Source organism: Callospermophilus lateralis, chromosome 15, assembly GCF_048772815.1.
Source record: "Callospermophilus lateralis isolate mCalLat2 chromosome 15, mCalLat2.hap1, whole genome shotgun sequence".
Lineage (NCBI taxonomy): Eukaryota > Metazoa > Chordata > Mammalia > Rodentia > Sciuridae > Callospermophilus > Callospermophilus lateralis.
The window spans coordinates 85,617,333-85,635,662 of record NC_135319.1 but is presented as its reverse complement, the minus strand read 5'-3'; the positions used below and the strand labels follow the sequence as shown (position 1 = coordinate 85,635,662).

The 18,330-nt window shown below is 51.0% G+C and overlaps 1 protein-coding gene across 1 annotated transcript in view; it reads right to left on the bottom strand.

Moving 5' to 3' along the window:
* The window catches only part of Htra1 (HtrA serine peptidase 1), a 45,629-nt gene that overhangs the window by 11,730 nt on the left and 15,569 nt on the right, over positions 1 to 18,330 (bottom strand). Inside the window, exons 2-3 of the mRNA XM_077105325.1 lie at positions 11,348 to 11,447; positions 10,719 to 10,923 (exon numbers count right to left, since the gene is read on the bottom strand). Coding sequence (XP_076961440.1) covers positions 10,719 to 10,923; positions 11,348 to 11,447 — 305 coding nt within the window. The remainder of the gene's footprint in view (positions 1 to 10,718; positions 10,924 to 11,347; positions 11,448 to 18,330) is intronic.

The following is an 18,330-nucleotide window of genomic DNA, read 5'->3' as shown; positions in this document are numbered from 1 at the left end:
CTCCCCCAGACCTTCACTGCAGCTCTTCTCACCAGCCCAACACCCAGGAAGGAGCTGCTCTGTCCCTCAGTCCCTCCACAGAGGCCGGTGACCAGGTGGGCGTAACAGAACAGGGCCACATGGGCGTTAAGAACAGAGACCAGCAAAGGCGCTAGCTCAGCGCGTCCTAGCAGTGAAGGACTGGCCTTGCTGCTTGTCCCAGGGTACCCTCTCGGGAGCCCCTGCACTGCAGCCCAGCCCTGGCGGGGGTGGGGGCAGAGGTAGGCCTGTGTCATGGCCTGGGCCTTGAGGCATGGTTTCCACCACTGGACCCTGGATGAGCCACAAATGCCAAAATTCTCCAAGGCGGGAGAGCAGGCCTGTGCTGAGTGGTGGGCTCACGGTCCAACATCAACAGGAAGCACAGAAGTGCAGACCTAGACGGCACCGCAGGTATGTGCACACGTGCACGTGAGCACCTTGGGCTCCACTGTCCCAGGCAATGGGGCATCTGGGTTTGGTCTGGGTCCCGCATCACTCTGTGACCTTGGGCCACTTGGTTGACTTATCTGAGTCTGGATTTTCCTTCCTCTAAAATAAGGGAGCTGAGCCTGCTGATGAGAGCCAATGGTCATCTGAGCCCTGACAATTAGAGTTCTTTCCAGAAGACGTCACTGTTTCCAAAAATTCTATTAGTGGAAAAGAGTTAAATGGATTAAGATTGAGACTGCACTAGAAGCCTTAGTAAACCTCTTTGCATACAAGTTCCAATGGGGTCAGACAATCCCTTTCACAGCAGGAGAGGAAAGGGGAGTCCTGGGATCCTCAGGTGGTGGCCTGCTAAGCCATCCCCTGGGAGGAGCACAAATAGCCAGGAGCCACCATTAGTTCGGCTTCTGCTCTGGGTTCTGCCTCACCACCCGCAGCTGCTCTGCACTGCAACCTCATTCCCTGAAGCTTGGAGAGGAGAGCAGTAAAACAACCAATAAAACCAAATTAAAGGAGAAGCTGGCAATCTGTCCCTAACTTAATGAGCCAAGTCAATCCCTTCTTTCTCTCCTTTGAAAACTACAAAGTGCTCCTCGGTTACAGAAATGTTTTTGTTGCTGAGTCTGCAGAATCCACCCCATCCGCCAGCCGCCCAGCCCGCTCGTTTTCAGAGGCCGGCGCTTCCAGACCGTCCCTGCGTTGGTTGAAGTCTGTTCCAAAGGCTAATGTTGCAGCAACTGGCTGCCACTCAAGTGAGTGATTCAATGTGCCTTCTGGAAACGGTTATGCTAACGTTTCATTTTCTTTAAGAAACATGCCACGGGGAAATAGCATGTCCCCCGGACCCAACAAAGAGCTCGTGTGCCTCCTAAGGAAAATCTTGCGGGGGAGAGCTGCCAGGAGGATGCTAGGTGTAAGGACACGCTCAAGAGAGAGGCCCGAGTGCTCCACCTGGGTGAGAAGGGGAGGAAGAGTGATGGACAAAGATACTCACAGGGCAGCAAGACACCAAAGGGGCCTCACAACTCAGTGCTCCACCAGCCAGTGACGCGCCCCACACACCGTGCTGCTGTTGGGGGTGAGGAATTGAGCCAGGCATCTCTCCTTTCCAAAGGCCCACTGTCCCAGCCCACAGACAATGGATAATAAGTGGAACTGCCACCCCTGTGCCAGGACACATTAGGTACCTGGATCATGGTAGAAGCAGCTTGTTCCTGCCCAGTGGCCAGCAGGATACACCGGAGCATCATCAGCCTGAGTCCTGCACCAAGCTGCCACGGGATGCGAAGGGGTGTGATGTGCAGCCCCCCACCACCTTTACCCACATCTCTTTCAGCAATGTGGGGTGAAGTGACCACTGCAGAGATGGGAGGGAAGGTCAGGCAGGGTTGGGGTCCTAGGAGACAGAGTGGGAAGGCCAAGGACCTGTCCAGCGGAGGCAAGGCTTGGAGCCCCCTATGTGCACTCCCATCTCACTGGATGATTAATCGACGACACAAATCAAACACAGAATTAGGATGGTGACCTTGGAGTAGGGGGTCCTTCTGGCCCAGAGCCTGTTGTGTACACAGGCCACACGCCCATGAAGGTGCCCAGCCAGGGGACGAGGAGGTGGCGGGCCAAGAGGGAGATACCTGGGATTCAGGTTAGAGAGGATGAGGGTTGTCAGTGAGGACCAAATCAGGAGTCTGAGGCTGACGAGGTCAAGGTGGCTGCGGTGAGTGGAGGGTGAGACCAAGGAGGTGAGAGGTCAGGGCAGGAAGGACCTGCCAGGGGCACTGAGACCACAGGCTCGGGAGAAAGCTGTCCACCAGTCGCCATCATCCTACGCCCGGCCAACTGTTACTGCTGTCAGGGATGGAGCGGAAAGAAACTGGGATGATGGAGGGAGGGAGAGTAGGGAGAGTGAGGAGACGGAGAGCAGAGGGTGGCTGTGCAGACTCGGGGAGAGAGGGCACAAAGGAAAGGACGCCACCTTCCTCCTCGCCGTTTACGACACCACCGTAATATTTAGTCTCCTGTAAGGTATCAAGAAACGTCTGCCATTCCAAATATCCTCTTACTCATGCTCAAACCACAAAATGTCAACAGTTCTGTATGGGCGCCCAGCAGCCAGTGACTGTATACATTCTGAGCACCCAGATGTCGTCTAGGCCAAGTCCACTGTCCGCCCTCTCCACACTCAGTGCCTTTGCTCCACCCGCTGCTATCCACTGACCTCAGCAGGGCGACAGCAGGGCTAGGCCATGGCGGACGCTCGGTAAATATTTATGAAGTCAGTGAATAAACGAGAAAACGAACCGCCAGATCTCAAAAGTCCATCGGGATCCAAAAAGCAGACGACACCTGGTTGGCTGGGGCTGGCGCTTCGCTCAGGGCAGCTTGACTCAGGAGGCCTGGTTTGTAGCTGTCTGCGCGGTGGTGAGCCAGGCTCAGCTCCACCTGCCAGCTGTCAGGGGCGCGTGTGGGCTGTGCTCCTGCCTCCTGGGGAGTGCAGCACCCAGCTCAGAGCAGTCTCTCAGCGACTGCTGACTGAAGTGAGGGCGCTCCATCACCTCGTGACCCCAGCACCCAAGTGCTCGCAAGGGGAGGTTCCTGGGGATGCTGCGTTGTTTTTTACTGTATTTTTAAATGTTTGTAAAGATGTATAATCTCTTCTGGATAAAAGCAATTTGAGACGTTCAATGACAAAGGGCACAAATTAATTAAATATCTAGTCAACACTGACATGGGACATAGGGAGGCCAGTGGACTCTGAGAGCTGCCTGGTGGACAAAACAAGGAAGGAAATACTGTGAGTCACATGCTCCAGTTATCAGACTCCAGTGCCCTGCTTAAAAAAGTGACCGATTAATTAGCACGTTTATTAGCATAATCAGTCCTCGATTCACCAAGAGGTCTTATTTCTCCCTTGGACAGAGAGAGGTCTGGATGTTTTAGGAAAACAGTCACAGGAGACCCCAATCTCCTGCTGTGAGTGAAAGGTGGCTGGGTCAGGAGGAATCCTTTGCATTTTCAAACTCTTAGGAAATTGACTCCTTATGACCTTGGAGCTTTCTAGAGTATGAGCAGGAATCCCAAAGAACCAAGGCCAATAAGAAATAGACAATAGACAGAGAAACCAACTAACCAGAAACACTGGCTTTCATTCTGGAAGGTTCTAAAAAACTCACTGGAAAATAACAGTTTGCACGTGGTCCAAGACCTAGGTCCTCCAGGCTTGGCATGAAAGGAGAATTGAGTAACTCCCTCCACAGTGTTCGTCCCCTCCACTGGCCCTGCGGCCAGCTCTCTCTGTCCTTCCTCTCAGTGGGCTATCCCTTTCTCACAGAAGCTCCCCTGTCCATACCACCTTTGGAGGCCTTCCCAGGCCCGACGCCCTACCTTCCTGTCTCCTTCCTCACACTTCACCTGTTCCCACAGCAGACCCGCCTCTCCAAGGCTTTCCCCAACTTGCCACAGCCTCAGCTCCTCAGAGAGAACTTGCCCAAGACAGACGCTCACCGGGCATTTATGAAATCAGCAAATGAATTAGGAACAACTGACTTTAAAAGATCCAGTAGGATCTTAAAGTCAGATAATAATCTGTAAAAAAACTGTGGAATTGGAGCAAACTCCTTCCTACCAAAATCACAAAGCACTGGGCACATACAAGGCTTCTACTGCATCTGGCGAGACCAAAGTGTCATCCTCAGCAAAGAAGCATGATTCCTCCCAAGAGGAAGAGCAAACAAACCAGCTTCTCTGCCTCCTTCCTCTGGCCACTTAGCATTTCTCCTCACTTGGTTCTTAGGGGCATTACTTCTCAGCCACTGTCAGCAACTCCAGGAAAAGGTCACCATCTACCAGTGGGGTTGGCAAGCCTTTTTTATGTAGTGCCAGAAAAAGCAAATATGTTTGGCTTCACAGGTCGTATGGTCTCCATTCCAACTGTCCAGCCCTGCTGGTACAGGACAAGAGCAGTCATAGGCTCTTCATGAATGAAGGAGCAACACTGTTCCAATAAAACTTTATTTACAAAATCAGGTGGAGGGCCGGATCTGGACTGCAGGCTCTATTGGGACCCTGGACTCTAATACACTGTCATCACACTGCCAAACTCACTGAACTGCCAAATGGAACCAATTATGTCTGCTCAAAGTGAAGAGGGCAGGAGACATTCCCATGGGGGCACCTGCAGACTCAGTCCCCATAACCTGGGGCCTGGGACCTGCTCCGTCAGAACCATGAGGAACAGTCTTCATCTCAGTCCCTGAAAAGCGAGCCAGCAGGACAAAGTCACTGCCATATTAAGAGAAAAACAAGAGCCAAAGAATTTCCTCAACAATCAAAGAAGTTCTTGAAACAGGGCCAGAAAACACACAGGGCTCCAGTTCAGAGGGTTTTGGGGAACTGAAATGTCTTCCCATGCCAAAAAGAGCAGAAGGGAATGAGAAGGAACCCCGTCCCCATTCACCTCTGGACGAAGGCCGGCTCAGGGGACGAAAGCCAGCTCCCACTCGCTGTCTGGGTTTCCATCCCTCATGAAATATTCATCCCCACCTCCCCAAAGACGGTAAAGATCAATTTGGTAATAGAAGCCACATGACGTCAGCAGGTCCCTGGCGACTACAGCAAACGGGACAGGAGCCCTCTGAGTTCTGGAAGGAAAAGAACACCACAAGACAGTGGTGCAGAGGGCGTGGGGGAGAATCCAGAATGGAAAAACACAGAGACAAATCACAGGGCAACTGCAGAGTGTGCATGCCCGGCCAGCTGCTCTAGGGACACCCGCGACGGGCTCCGGAGGACACGCAGGCCCTGCTCTCCGACTCACTTAGGGCAGCTTGGGCGTCTTAGTCAGCGCCCTCTGACAATCAGTTTGCCTGGAGAGAACCAGCATGAGTCAGACTGAGGCACACCACCCCCACCTTGGCCACTGCCTTGTCCCCAGAGTCTGCCTGGACCCTCCTCACTCAGACAACTCAGGGCAGAGTCACCACCCGCCAGGCCAAATTCTGATAGCTAGGCCTGGAGAGACTTGGATGGGAAAGGCCCAGTGTCCTCACTCCCCTCCACCCCAAAGTGACCCTGTTCTGAACCTGATGATCAAGTGACAGCCAGCCTGCCCCGTCAGCAAGCTCGAGGTAAAAAGACCCTCTGCCAACAGAGCACCCCAGCCCTCACGCTGTGCTTTGGCCACTTGAAACAGGTCTGTGGGAGTCACCGGCCTGAAGGTGGCACAGGTCTGAGGGGGAAAAGAAAACCAGCTCACAAGACCCGCCACAGCTGCTTGCAAATATTTACCCGGTGGCCAGCGTCAGGGAAAAGCGGCCACAGGAAATCTGACTGCCTCAGTGCTTTGAGTTACCCGAGGCCACACGCCTACCCCAGCACCACAAAGCCCTGGCAGCTGGCGGAGGCAGGGGCCACCTGTGCAGCAGCAGGCCCAGCTTCTCCCCAGACAGAGGGCTCCACGTGCACTCAAGACGCTGTCGGGGAGCACCCACACTCTGATGGGTGGATGAGATGAATGTGTCCCACTCCATCAGCAGAGGTAAAGTTGAATCAAAAATAAGTGAGGCCAGGACTGGGGGTGTAGCTCAGTGGTCGAGCATGATCTTCACGTGTGCAAGGTCCTGCGTTCAAACCGCCGCACCAAACACATGCAGGAAATAAATGAAGCCAGCCGATGCAGCCCGCACCTGCAGTCCCAGCTACTGGGAAGGCTGACACAGGGACATCACTCATTGTGATAAAGAGGTGAGGAGGCATGAGACAGGGATCAGCTCTAGACTTTGTTCCCACATGAGGGTCGGGGTTGAGGGGCTGAGGGTTGGGGAGCTATGCCACACAGGGGGTCAGGAGGGGACGTCTCTGGGGTCTGAGGAAGGATGTGGTCACAGACCTGAAGGATGGGGAGGCCTCAGGGAAAGGAGATGCCCAAGGTCAGGGGGTGGCTGGGCAGAAGTGAGGAGGGAACTTAAAGAGGCCTTCAGATCAGTAGGAATGGCCCAGGTAAGACATTGGGACCTCTTTGTAGCAACAGTGGGAAGTCCATAAAGCTTTTACACAGGACAGGCAGGACACCCTCTGAGAGAACCAGCACAGCTGGAAAAACAGCTGTAACAAAGTAACTTTCCCCTCCTGCCTCCCTCCATACCTCCCTGGTATTTCTGCCCCGTGCTCCTGGCCTAAAGAAACCAAATAGCCCCCTTTCCCCTTTCTCTCCACCCACCCCCACATCTGTCTCTCTCTCTCTCTCTAAACTGCTCAGGAAAAAAGAAACCCCACAGACAAAAAGCTGCCGCTGGATGAGGTTAAAAATACTCTGCGCACACGGCCACTGGCTCATGTCAAGCACATTTGGAAACAGTTTGTATCCCAAGCTGAACTGGTTTGCCCTGGAAGCTGCTTTCCATTAAAGTGTTTACAGACACACTGTCCCTACTTCCTGGGACTGTCCTCCTCCAGGCTCCCGCTGGCCCCGTGGAGGGTCCTAAGGAAAGGGGACTTTCAACCCTCGGACAACACTGTAGAAAGGACGGTCTGGTCAAGTTGGAGGGCTGGGCCTCCAGGGGACACCCTCTCTCCTCCAGCATGCGGGGCAAGAGGGCTGCTCAGTGGGCTGTTCCCCAAAGTTCTGCAGGGTCTCAACACGCCCGGCATGGTGGGTGCACAATGTCTTCTCAGCAGAGAGGCTAAAAAGAATTCTTTGGTCACGATCCCAGAAACAGGATCTGGCAACTGCAAGCCAAGCAACTGCAAGCCCCTGGAGATGGGAGGGGCGGCCAAGGGCGGGAGGAGGTGCAGAAGCACAGAGCTGGGCTCCCCGTGGGGCGGGGCCACAGTGGCTCCTCCACCCTCCTTCTGTGGGCAGCACCCCGATGTGGTCGGCAATTCCAAGGGAACGTCTGCTGGCGTAACTGGGTCACATGTCCATACCTGGGTCGTGGGGGTTGGGGCACAGGACAGATGTCCCATGGCCATTTCCTCAAAAGTATCGGGAATGCCACATTCAAAGGGCAGCAGCAGTGTGAGTGGTCAAGAACCCTCTGAGTAACTCATGACGCTGCAGAGGAACCCCATCCGTGAGCCACCAAGTCACTGGGCCCATGGATGTGGCAGGTGGCCACACTCTCTTCACGGGGCTCTTCATAGATGGCCCTGGGGAGACTGGGCCATAGTTTTTCACGACCAGGTGCCACCGTAACCAAGTTCCTTCCTAGGGCCCGATTCTGCGGCTCTGCCTGCCTTCCCCGAGTTTCCCTGGTCTGTTACTGTGTTGTCACTGTCCCTGAGATGGCACAATACCAGGCAAGCTCATGCCCCATCTGCTGCCCACCTCCCGCCTAAGACATCACGTGCAGATGGGTGAATCTGTGCAGGGATTCACTCACCCAGGTGGGGGGCTCCTTCCAAATGGAGTCTCATGACCAGCCAGACTGCTGCCCCACCCCCACCTAGCTCTCATCAAAACAAGGGGACAAAAGGGAAAAGCCTGGAAGAGGTGTCTTTTCTCCCCCTACTTCCAGCTAATCAGCAAAAAAGAAGAAAGAAAAAAAAAATGCAGTTAGTCAGTGGAAAGCGGCTTTTGTGTGGGTGTCTGCAATTTAATATCCTTTCATTTCCGATTCCATTTTGAAAAGCCACATCAGTTCAATTTTAAATTTTCCAACACCCTTTTTTGGGGGCTGGCAACACATGTCACACAGCAGGCTGCTGGCTACACAGCTGGACTCCCAGAGACAGCATGGCCATGTCCGAAGCCCTCTGCACGGCTCGCCTGCTGGAGCGCCCACGTCTTGCCTGGAGAGCCAGGGATGACACGAGGCTCCAGGCTCCACTTTGGCTCAAAATCTGAGAAGATTCCTGGGCCAGGAGCAATCGCACGGAATGCACCACACATTCCAAACACAGAATTACTCTGCGGGGACAGTGCAGGCATGGTGCAGGCCAGCACCCGCCTGTAGACAGCTCGGCCCCACGCTGGCCACCCTCCAAGGGCTCGGAGGAGCTGAAAGTCACAGATGTGGCCACAGCCCGTGCTATTCTGGCTGGCCTCCTTCCGGTGAGACAACCACGTCCTGCACACCTTTCTAGCAGAGTTCTAAATGGGGATGTGCCAGCCTTCCTACAGGCTATTTAGAGTGAGCTATCCCATCACAAAGAGGACAGGCTCCATCCCTGAGCTCGTGGCTATGGGCTTGGGCACTTGGGGAGCAGCACCCTGACTGACCAGGAGGCTGGGGTAACTAGGTGCAGCTGTGTGGCTTCAGATCCATCATTTATACTCTCTGAGCCCTGTTTCTCCCTCTAGAAAATGGAGATGATACAGTTATCTCACATACAAGTAAATGAAGGTGAGGCCTGGCCCAATTATCTTGTGACCAAGAAACAATTTTCAAAGATGAGCTGTTGCTAGAAATTCCACAGTAACCTACCAGAATAACACACAGTTGTGGTCTCTCTGAAGGCCACTTGCTCTGTGCATGAGCACAGAGCCTGGATCTACCCTGAGCTTCTCTGGCCTGGGCCGGGGTGCACAGCCGAGTGGGTGAGGGAACATGCATAGATGTCTCAAAGCTTGTGTTTTCTGAAAAGCTGTCTGGGAAGGAGCCTGGGAAGGAGCAGGCTGTTAAAAAATAAACAAATAAAATGAAAGATCCAGAATCCAGAATCCTGTGCCCAAACTGAACACAGAACTAGCTCCACCAAGCAGTCACACCTGTCTGACCTCACAGGCAACACCCAGGGGAAGCTGGAGGGGAGCCGGAAAAGACCCCCCCGCCCCACCCCCCTCAGTCTAGGGTCTCTTCCTAGACCAGCCACAGGAGTCCAGCTGACCCCTCTTCCTCCTTCCATCTGAAGTCTAGAAAACTGTAAGGATGTGAAAAACCAGAAAAAGCAGTTTCACTGCACTTGGCACCTGGCAAACTAATGCTCTGTAATCAACATGATGATGAGTAGGAATTTTTGATGATCCAACAAGAACTGGATTTCGTTCCAGGCATGAAGACTTTGCTAAGAAATCTGCAAAGCAAAAATGACTGCAAGGAGACTAGTCAAACAGAAAACATCTTCTTTTTTGTTTTTGTTTTGTTTGTGGTGCTGGGGGGGACCAAACCCAGGGCTGCATGCATGCCAGGGAAACCCTACCACTAAGCCCTGTTCCCAACACCAAACACATTTTCAAATACAACATTCCCCAACTTGAGCTCACTCTGTCTCAGCTTTGAATTCCACTTCCCATCCCAGCCAAAAAAAAAACCTGAACACTCAGAGAATTCTAATTTGAGCAAACATTGCAGTCCCTGCCCCCACCCCCCCCCCACCACCCCACCACCCACCCGCCGTTGGCAGGTGTACATTAGCATATTAAAGGCTCTGAGAAGTTCTGTAAAGAAGAAATCCATTAGCTTTGTTTTAATTCTAATTGGTTTCCAAGGCCCCTTGGCCCTTTTCTTTTGAGGTACTGAGAGTGAAACCCAGGGCCTAGCACAAGCCAGGCAAGTGCTTTATCCCTGAGCTGTATACCACCCCCCAAACTGTTTGAGTTTGAAGATGGATTGAAGCCTATCTAGTTACCCTGCAAAGTCCCCAAATGGGGAGACCTGTTTTGTTCTCAAAGTAGTTGTTTGGTGTCAAAGATGGCTCATCCTAAAACCTGGTACATTCTATGCTACATGGTGAACATATAAGATACCCGTGAAGACAGACAAAAAAGTTTTAACAGATGCCTCAAGATCAGAAATGGGAAGGAGACTCAATTACCACTGTTTACCTACTAATTTCTTTCTTTTTTTTTTTCCCCTTGGTACTCTGGGTGGAACTCAAGGGTGTTCTACCACTGAGTTATATCTCTCTCCAGGGCCTGGACACAGGGTCTGGCTAAGTTGCTTTGGCTGGCCTTGAACTTGTGATCTTCCTACCTCGGTCTCCCAAGCAGCTGGGATTACAGGCATGCAGCCACCATACCCAGCTCCACCTACTTATTTCTTTACCAACCTATTGCTTTATTTTATAAACAGTTTAAATAGCTGTTGTGAAACTCTCTGACCTGGAAGGAGACAGCTTTTTCCCACAGCTTTTCTGACCCCCCTTGCCCTCCCTTGCTCTAGGCTATACTCCCCAAGGCCTCTCCCTGGGATCCCAGGAAGTCAGACCCCAGGTGCCTTTACCAGGTCTGGGTTTGGCCAAGATCTTGGCTAGGACATCTGAGATCTGGGCTCTGCAGGTGGAGCACTGTCAGGGACACAGAAGCGGCTCACCTGGTGGTCAATCTTGATAAGAGCAATGTCCGCCTTTTCGTCTACGTCCTTGATTTTGGCTTCATAGGTGGCTCCACTTTTCAGCTCGACTTTGACACGGTGCTTGTTGGTCACTACGTGGGCATTGGTCACGATCAGTCCGTCTTCTGACACAATGAACCCAGACCCGCTGGCCACTGGCACCTCCCTCTTGGAGAAAGGGAGCCTGGAACCAAAGGACAGAAGGTAAGCCCCCAATCCCAGATCTGTGCACCGCGCCCACCGAGGCTCTGGGGTCTGGCTCTGTGTGACTCGCAGGAGGGAATCGCTGCTTCACACACCAGGTTTAACAGCCCAAGACAAAACATCGTGCCAGTTTTTACAACACATCGAAAAATTCCACTTAGAAAATATTCTTGGGGAATCTCTGCAGAGCCAGACGTTCTCAAAGCATCTGAAGGGTCAAGAATGTAGATTTAAATAGTCAAATGGAAAAATGTCCTAAGGGAGAAGCATTTATCATAAGGCAAGAATCTACTCAGTGACACTCTGACACTTGAATGCGTCTCAGAAATAGCACTGGTGTTTTGCTAAAGGCAGCTTTTGTCATTGAAAGCTTCAGGTTAGAGCAAACAAGGAGGCCTCTTTACTTGCGAAATAGCTCGATGTGAACCACTGCAGGAGCGATCTTCTCCACCACGTCAGCGATGAAGTTATATTTATGGCGCAAACTGTTCGGATCTTCCTGCCCTGAGAACAAAAAAAAAGACCAGGCACTTAACCGTACTGTGCTTTGTGCCGCGGGGCCTGGAGGGAGATGGGTTAGAGGGAGCCCACGTGCATCACAGCACCACCATGCACATTCACAAGCACACACACACATAAGCCTGCACACTCACAGTCACGCACATACACACTCAAATGCATACACACTCACACATGCACGTGCACACACACACATATATTCGTACACATGCATCATATATATGCAGACGCTCACATGCTCACATGCATGAACACACAGGTGCTTACATACATGCACACCTAGTCTCACATGAATGCTTCCACACACATACACACGTCTCCACTGACTCGAGGAAAGCAGCCATTCCCCAGGCTCTAGATTGAGTGAAAACTGGGACACTTCCAGGCCCTCTTGTGACTGGTCACAGCTCCCCATCTGCAGCCTCCCCCAGCAGCACCTGAGCATCTGAAGATGGTGTCTCAGTTCCTCCCCAGCTGTGCCACCAGGGACCACAGCAACCCAACTCCATACCACTGCACAGAGGGACACTCCAGGGCCAGCCTGCCTCTCTGGAGCGTCTCCGATTAGAAGTGAGGGAGCATCTATAGACAAAGGCCCTCTCTGCCTGGCTCCCTGGTTCTAACAAGCTTTTCAGGGTTGAAATCTGATCCGTTTACATAGAAGGATCAGAAAAAGCCCTGCTACTACTAGGGGAAATCGACTAATCTGACAAATTCACGATAGCATCATTTTATTATTGCTGCTTTTATTATTACTTGCTTTATCATGTGCTACCTCATTTTAGTTTTTTCTACCTTCTTCTGGAAGAACAAAAAATCAGATACTGCTCCCATAGTATATTTGGAGAAACTGAGGCTTACAGGTTTTTGAGTGACTTCTCCATAAATAGCATGCATATATGACAGGAAAATCTGAGCAAGGCCCCTTGACTTCATGGTTTCTCCAAATCCACAACTTTCCCACTTCAGAACTCTCCCCAGACATATCTGCTGCCCTCCTAGGTATGCAAGAGAGAAATGAGGGGATGGAAATGCTCCTTTCAAACATGAAGCCTGGTGAACATCACCCAGAGGTGGCTGTAAACAAAGTCTGGGCTTCCTGGGACAGGCTTCCTGAGCAAAGGCTGGGCAGAGGGCAGAGACTCAGGCAAAGCCGGCAACTCCAAAGAGCTAATGCATTCCTGAGGATCTCTCCAGAAGCACAACTACTAGATCTGCCCGCTGTGGATCATTAACTCACTTCCTCTTTCTGAGGTCCCACATTGGGCAGGCCTGGGAGAACCTGCCTGCAGCAGGGCAAGATGAACACAGGGGTTCCCGGCTCAGAGGAGAAGCCGGTGTTTTCTCACTAGTCTAGAAAAAGTGACCAGGAATCGTCCACCAGGAAAGCCACAGGGACAATCTGACCTGGACACTAGAAGGCCTGAGGTCCATCCTCAGTCCACAGAATGGCCTCTGCCTCCATGTCTCCACCTGCAAAATGGGGCTAGTGCCTCTAGAATGAGCTGCCCTAGACTCAGAGTGAGCTCTTCGACTTGGCAGATGAATAAATGGAGGGAGGGGCAGCGGAGGGAGGACAGATGGTGACAAAAAGTGCGTGACAAGCCTGAATTGTGTGGGTCAGGTGACCTCTGACCTTTCGAGACCATCTTTTGGTGGACCAGCATCCACAGGAAACTAAACAGAAACAACTGAACACAAGGAACATCAATGAATTGTTCAAAGATGGCCAAAAAACCAACCCGAGAAGAAATGTTTGGCTTCTCCAACCAGAACGAGGACTGAAGGATTAAAGGAGCACTGGCTGGGTGTTAATTCCTGATCCACTTGGAACCAGAGCCGCTGCTGCCTTACCACACCCTGGCTGGATCTGACCTCAGCTGCCAGTCAACTGTCCTCCTTGCAGCAGGGTCAGTCCAGGTGGGGATGGCTCATGGGTGAGGCCAGGCCAGGCAGGTGCAAGGGATGATGAGAGACGGAGGCTGGGGAGGCTGGGGCGTCCTGGCCATTTGGCAAGGAGGGGCGTGCTGGGCCTGGCTCTGGCCTTAGGTGGAGCAGAACATGGCCCTGGGCATGGTGCCCACTAGCTGTGTGATCCCGGCTGTATCACAAACTCTCAAACCCACCCCTTATCCTGCAGGCCACCAAAGCAGCACCCACCTCAGTGCCTGCTGTGCTGCCTTCCTGAGCAATGCACAGGAAGCACTTGACCAAGCCATGTATGCAGTTTAAGAAAGAAAGAAAGGAACTGGCACAGGGTGGTCAGCAGGACAGCAGAGAAGGAGAGGGAGAGGCGTAGGTGCCACCCTGGCAACGCACATGGGTCCCCAGGCTCCTCCCAGCAGTGTCTTCATGGCCACCCCTGTGGAGGATTGATCCAGGGGAGGCTGTAACTCACCCCACAGCCACTGTGGGAGGGGCAGGGGCTGAGTCAGCAGGAAATCCAGGCACCCAGATGGGCACAACCCAGAGGAAGGCAACTCTGGCCCCTGGGAAGCCAGACCCTGCTCCCCCTGCTTCATCCCCTTAGGCTAGAACTGAGGCCTCAGCCAGTCGCGAGGACAGGAGACCCTGCAAAGTCAAGGCCTGGCCCTTCTAACTGCTGGGTCACTGTCCTGAACAGAACCTGGCTCAGGCTGCCATACAGTGAAAGGTGTGTAACAGGCAAGGAAGGGGAAAGGCACGAGATTGGAAAGGAAACTGCCTGGGAGAGTCTTTCTGGAAAGACTCTACAGACTGCTCTACAGACTGCTCTACAGACTGCAGGTGTGCTGACCAATGTCTCAGAAGTACAGACTGTAATCAGTTGTACTTCTAGGTATTTGTCTATAAAAAGTTGGTATCAAAATTTTTAAGAACATCAACGATGAGCATCAAAAACGTTAAATACTCGGGGAAATGTGTCATGAAATACATGAGAAACTGTGCACCGAAAGTTCCCAAACACTGTCAAAATAAATCAGATACCGTACTTGTGTCTTGAAGATTCATTATCTTTAAGCTATCAGTTCTCCCTAAAGTGATCTGCAGATTAAACACACTCCCCATGAATAATCTCAGCAGATATTTTTTTTTTTTGAAATTTGAAACCAATTTCTCAAATTTATTTGGAAAGCAAAGAATCTCAAGTATGCAAAACATTCTCAAAAACAAAAACTGAATGATTTATACTATAGGACTTCATTTTTAAACAAAAAAAAAATGGTAAATAACTAGGATTAGCAGAAGGATGAGTCACACTGCTTTACAGAGATAGATCTTTCCACTTACCTAATCACTACTGATACTTCTTTTCTTTTTTTTTTTTTTGGGGGGGGGGTGTACTATGGGGCACTTAACCACTGAGCCACATCCCCAGCTCTTTTTATTTTTTGTGTTGAGACAGGGTCTCACTATGTTGCTCGGGGCCTCACTAAGTTGCTGAGGCTGGCTTTGAATTTGCAATCCTCCTACCTCAGCCTCCCAAGTGCTGGGATTAGAAGCGCAAGCCACCACTGTGGCTCACTACTCTGGATATTTAACACAATGAAGGACCCATTCAGAGTGGCTGGCATTTCCTCTAACTTTATGAGTTTCACGTTGCCAGGATTTTATCCCAAGATAATAACAGATTCCCCTCTCCTCCTTAAAAACTACTAGTCAAGAACACAACTTCATAAATGTAACTTCCTTGGGGCCCACCCTCCTCGGTGGTTTACAAATACAAACACATCTTAACGACCATCAACAACTGCTAAGAAGAGACTGTACAGTGTAGAGAAGTTTCAAAAACCACATTACCTTGAAAAGTGTTTACTGAAGAGTGCCAGGGAGTAAGTGCAGCAACCCCGGTGTCCATGGGAATCAGATCCAGGACCCTCCTCAGACACCCAAATCCCTGCATGTTCAAGTCCCTTAGAGAAAAATGGGGCAGAGTACTTGACACAAGCTATTCACGGCCTCCCATATACACTAAGTCGCTTCTAGATGACTTGCCATACCTAATACAATGTAAATGCCGTCTAAATAGTTGTACTGAATCGTTTAGGGAAGAGTGGAAGGAGAACAACTGTATGTGTGCAGACAGATGCAGTTTGCTTTTGTTGATGTATATTTCTTTTTTTTTTTTTTTTTTACCTGCAGTTGGTTGAATCCATGCAAGAGGACCCTGCAGATACAGAAGGCTGACTGTATTTGACATCCATTATCACATTTAAGAAAATTTGTTGCAGTGAAAATGGAAGTCACACTCAGGAAGTGTGAACCTGAGAACAGACCTTTTTTGTGTGTGGTGCAGGGGATGAACCCAGGGCCTTGTGCATGCGAGGTAAGCACTCTACCAACTGTTCCGTAGCCCAAGAACAGACTTTTCTCTTTGCTTCTCTCAGGAGAATGAGCATACATTGGATGTGTTTTAAAAACATCAATATGTGTTTCATCTTTAAACCAAACACATCAGATAAAGGTTAGTACTGAGGCAGGAGGAAAAGAAGTACATGCTTATGGTCCTAATGCCACGTTCCTCAATGTCTGCCCCAAGGTTCCCAGAACATCACAGCAAGCTCAAAAGATATCGCACGTTCTCTGGGGAAACACGAGGCTGGATATCCCCTGGACACCTTGGGAACTAGCTCCAGCAGTTCAGTTTCAAATCAGATGGCACCACCTTCCTCTTTGCGATTCACACCTTTGCAAAGTTGAGTTTCTGGTAGTTGCTGTGATAAAAGGAACAAAGCGCATGAAACTCAATGTTGAACTGGAGACAGGGCTGGCAGGGCAATCCGAATTTGAGATTTGAAAGGTCATGTGGCACCTAACAGGTGCATAAATTCTATTCACGGGGACTTACAGTTCTTGAAAAATAAAGTGAAGTATTACTTTATTCTTTTTCAAATGTCTACCATGTTGTAAGGACACAAATGCTTGGTAGGTTCTTTGGGACCTAACTACTTGATCAGCAGAACCCCTGGGTATTCCATTTGGCCTGAAAGTCATAAAAAAATTACTGGGACGCTAAAGGTGCTATAAATTGTGCACATTTAGGAACCTCTGCCTGGTGTCTCTGGGCTCAGTGTTTCAGAGCAGAGGTGACTGGATAGTGAAGGTCGAGAGAGCTCCAGCTTAGCGCACCCCTTGCCCTGGGAAAGCGGTGTCATCATGCATCTTGGAGGGGAATAGTTAAGCTGCAGGTGGCAGAGGCCACAAGTCCCTTCCTCCATCACAGTGCAATTCCCTATCAGGGAAAGTAAAACTGGAGAATCATTTTGTTCGGGTTAAGTGAGATGTGTTTGCATATGCTGCAGTCACTTCTGGGTCTACTTAGAAGGCCCTGCCTGTCCTGGTACAGATGCAGCTCCTGGGGACACTGCTATCACCCACCTGCCAGCCCCATGTTGCAGACCAGAAGTGATGTGGGGGTCCAGAGGACTGTATGTGGGTAGTAGGGAAATTCGCCGGAAGATAGACTGAATTACTCCTAGCAACATAAGTAATAATGAATATAAAAATAACTGCTTCTTCTCTGTAGGAAATGTATGAAATCACTGTCACTTGAAAAGGTGATCAATGAGCCCACAGCCATAAAATAAAGGGGAAGGGGCTACCTGAAAAGTGTAGGTGTAAGGGCTGGGGTTGTGGCTCAGCAGTAGAGCACTGGCCTAGCACGTGGGAGACCCTGGGTTCGATCCTCAGCACCACATAAAAGTAAATAAATAAAATAAAGGCATTGTGTCCAACTACACCTAAAAAGAAGAAAAGTGCAGGTGTAAACTGGGCACAGTGGTCCACAACTGTAATCCCAGAGGCTTGGGAGGCTGAGGCAGGGGGATCACGAGTTCAAAGCCAGCCTCAGCAAAAGTGAAGCACTGAGCAACTCAGTGAGACCCTGTCTCTAAATAAAATGCAAAATAGGGCTGGGGATGTGGCTCAGTGGTCAAGTGCCCCTGAATTCAATTCTTGGTACCAAAAAAAGTGCAGGGGTAGTCGGGCATGTGGCACACACCTACAATCCAGCAGCTTGGGAAGAGGACCACCAGTTCAAATGCCAGCCTTACCAAGTTAGTAAAATATCTCTAAATAAAATATACAAAGCTCTGGAACCCCAGGCCAACCCTCGCACTACAACGGCCAGCAACTCTCCCAGCCCTGGCCCCTGGCCAGTCCAGCACTGGAAGTAGCTCAGCTCTGTCCTCAGTGCAGTCCTTTGTCCCTTGTCCTTCTCCCTGCAAGCTGCCTGCCCTCTCCCAACCTGGCATGGCAACTGTGGCTCACAAACTCAGGAGCGTCCAGGGTGGGCAGGGTGGGCAGGAAGGCCTCCATGCCCCCGCAGTCCCAGTAAGGTCAGCGAGGCTATGAAAAGTCACAAGCCCCCAGTGAAAGCCACTTTGGCTTCAGAGGCTAGTTCTGCATCAAACTCCTCCTCTGCCCCTTGCAACTGGGACACTCCAGGCAGCAGCTGTCCTTGTCCACACCTCCATCTCCCTTCCTGGAACACGGAACCCTGTGACATGTAGGGCTGGTGGGGGGCCTAAGTGACAGAATGCATATAAAACACTCATCTCATGGCCCACACTCAAGGTCATGGTCTCCGGGTTACCATGTCCTAGCTCTCAGCCCAGCACCGGCTCAATGCATTTCAACACCTCCAAGAACTTCTCTCATACTTCCAAAACTTCTGAGCATCTCATTTCTCCCTGAGGCCCCCCAGATGCTGTGCTCCGTCCTAATCCCCTGCATTCACACTTATTCTCCTTCCTGCCTGGGATACTTCATTCTCCCCGACTACAGCTAGTCAAATCCCACCCAACCTTCGATATTGGCAACAAAATAATACACCAGTAAGAGTAACATTAGTTATTTATTAAGCACTTACTATATGTCAAGCACAATG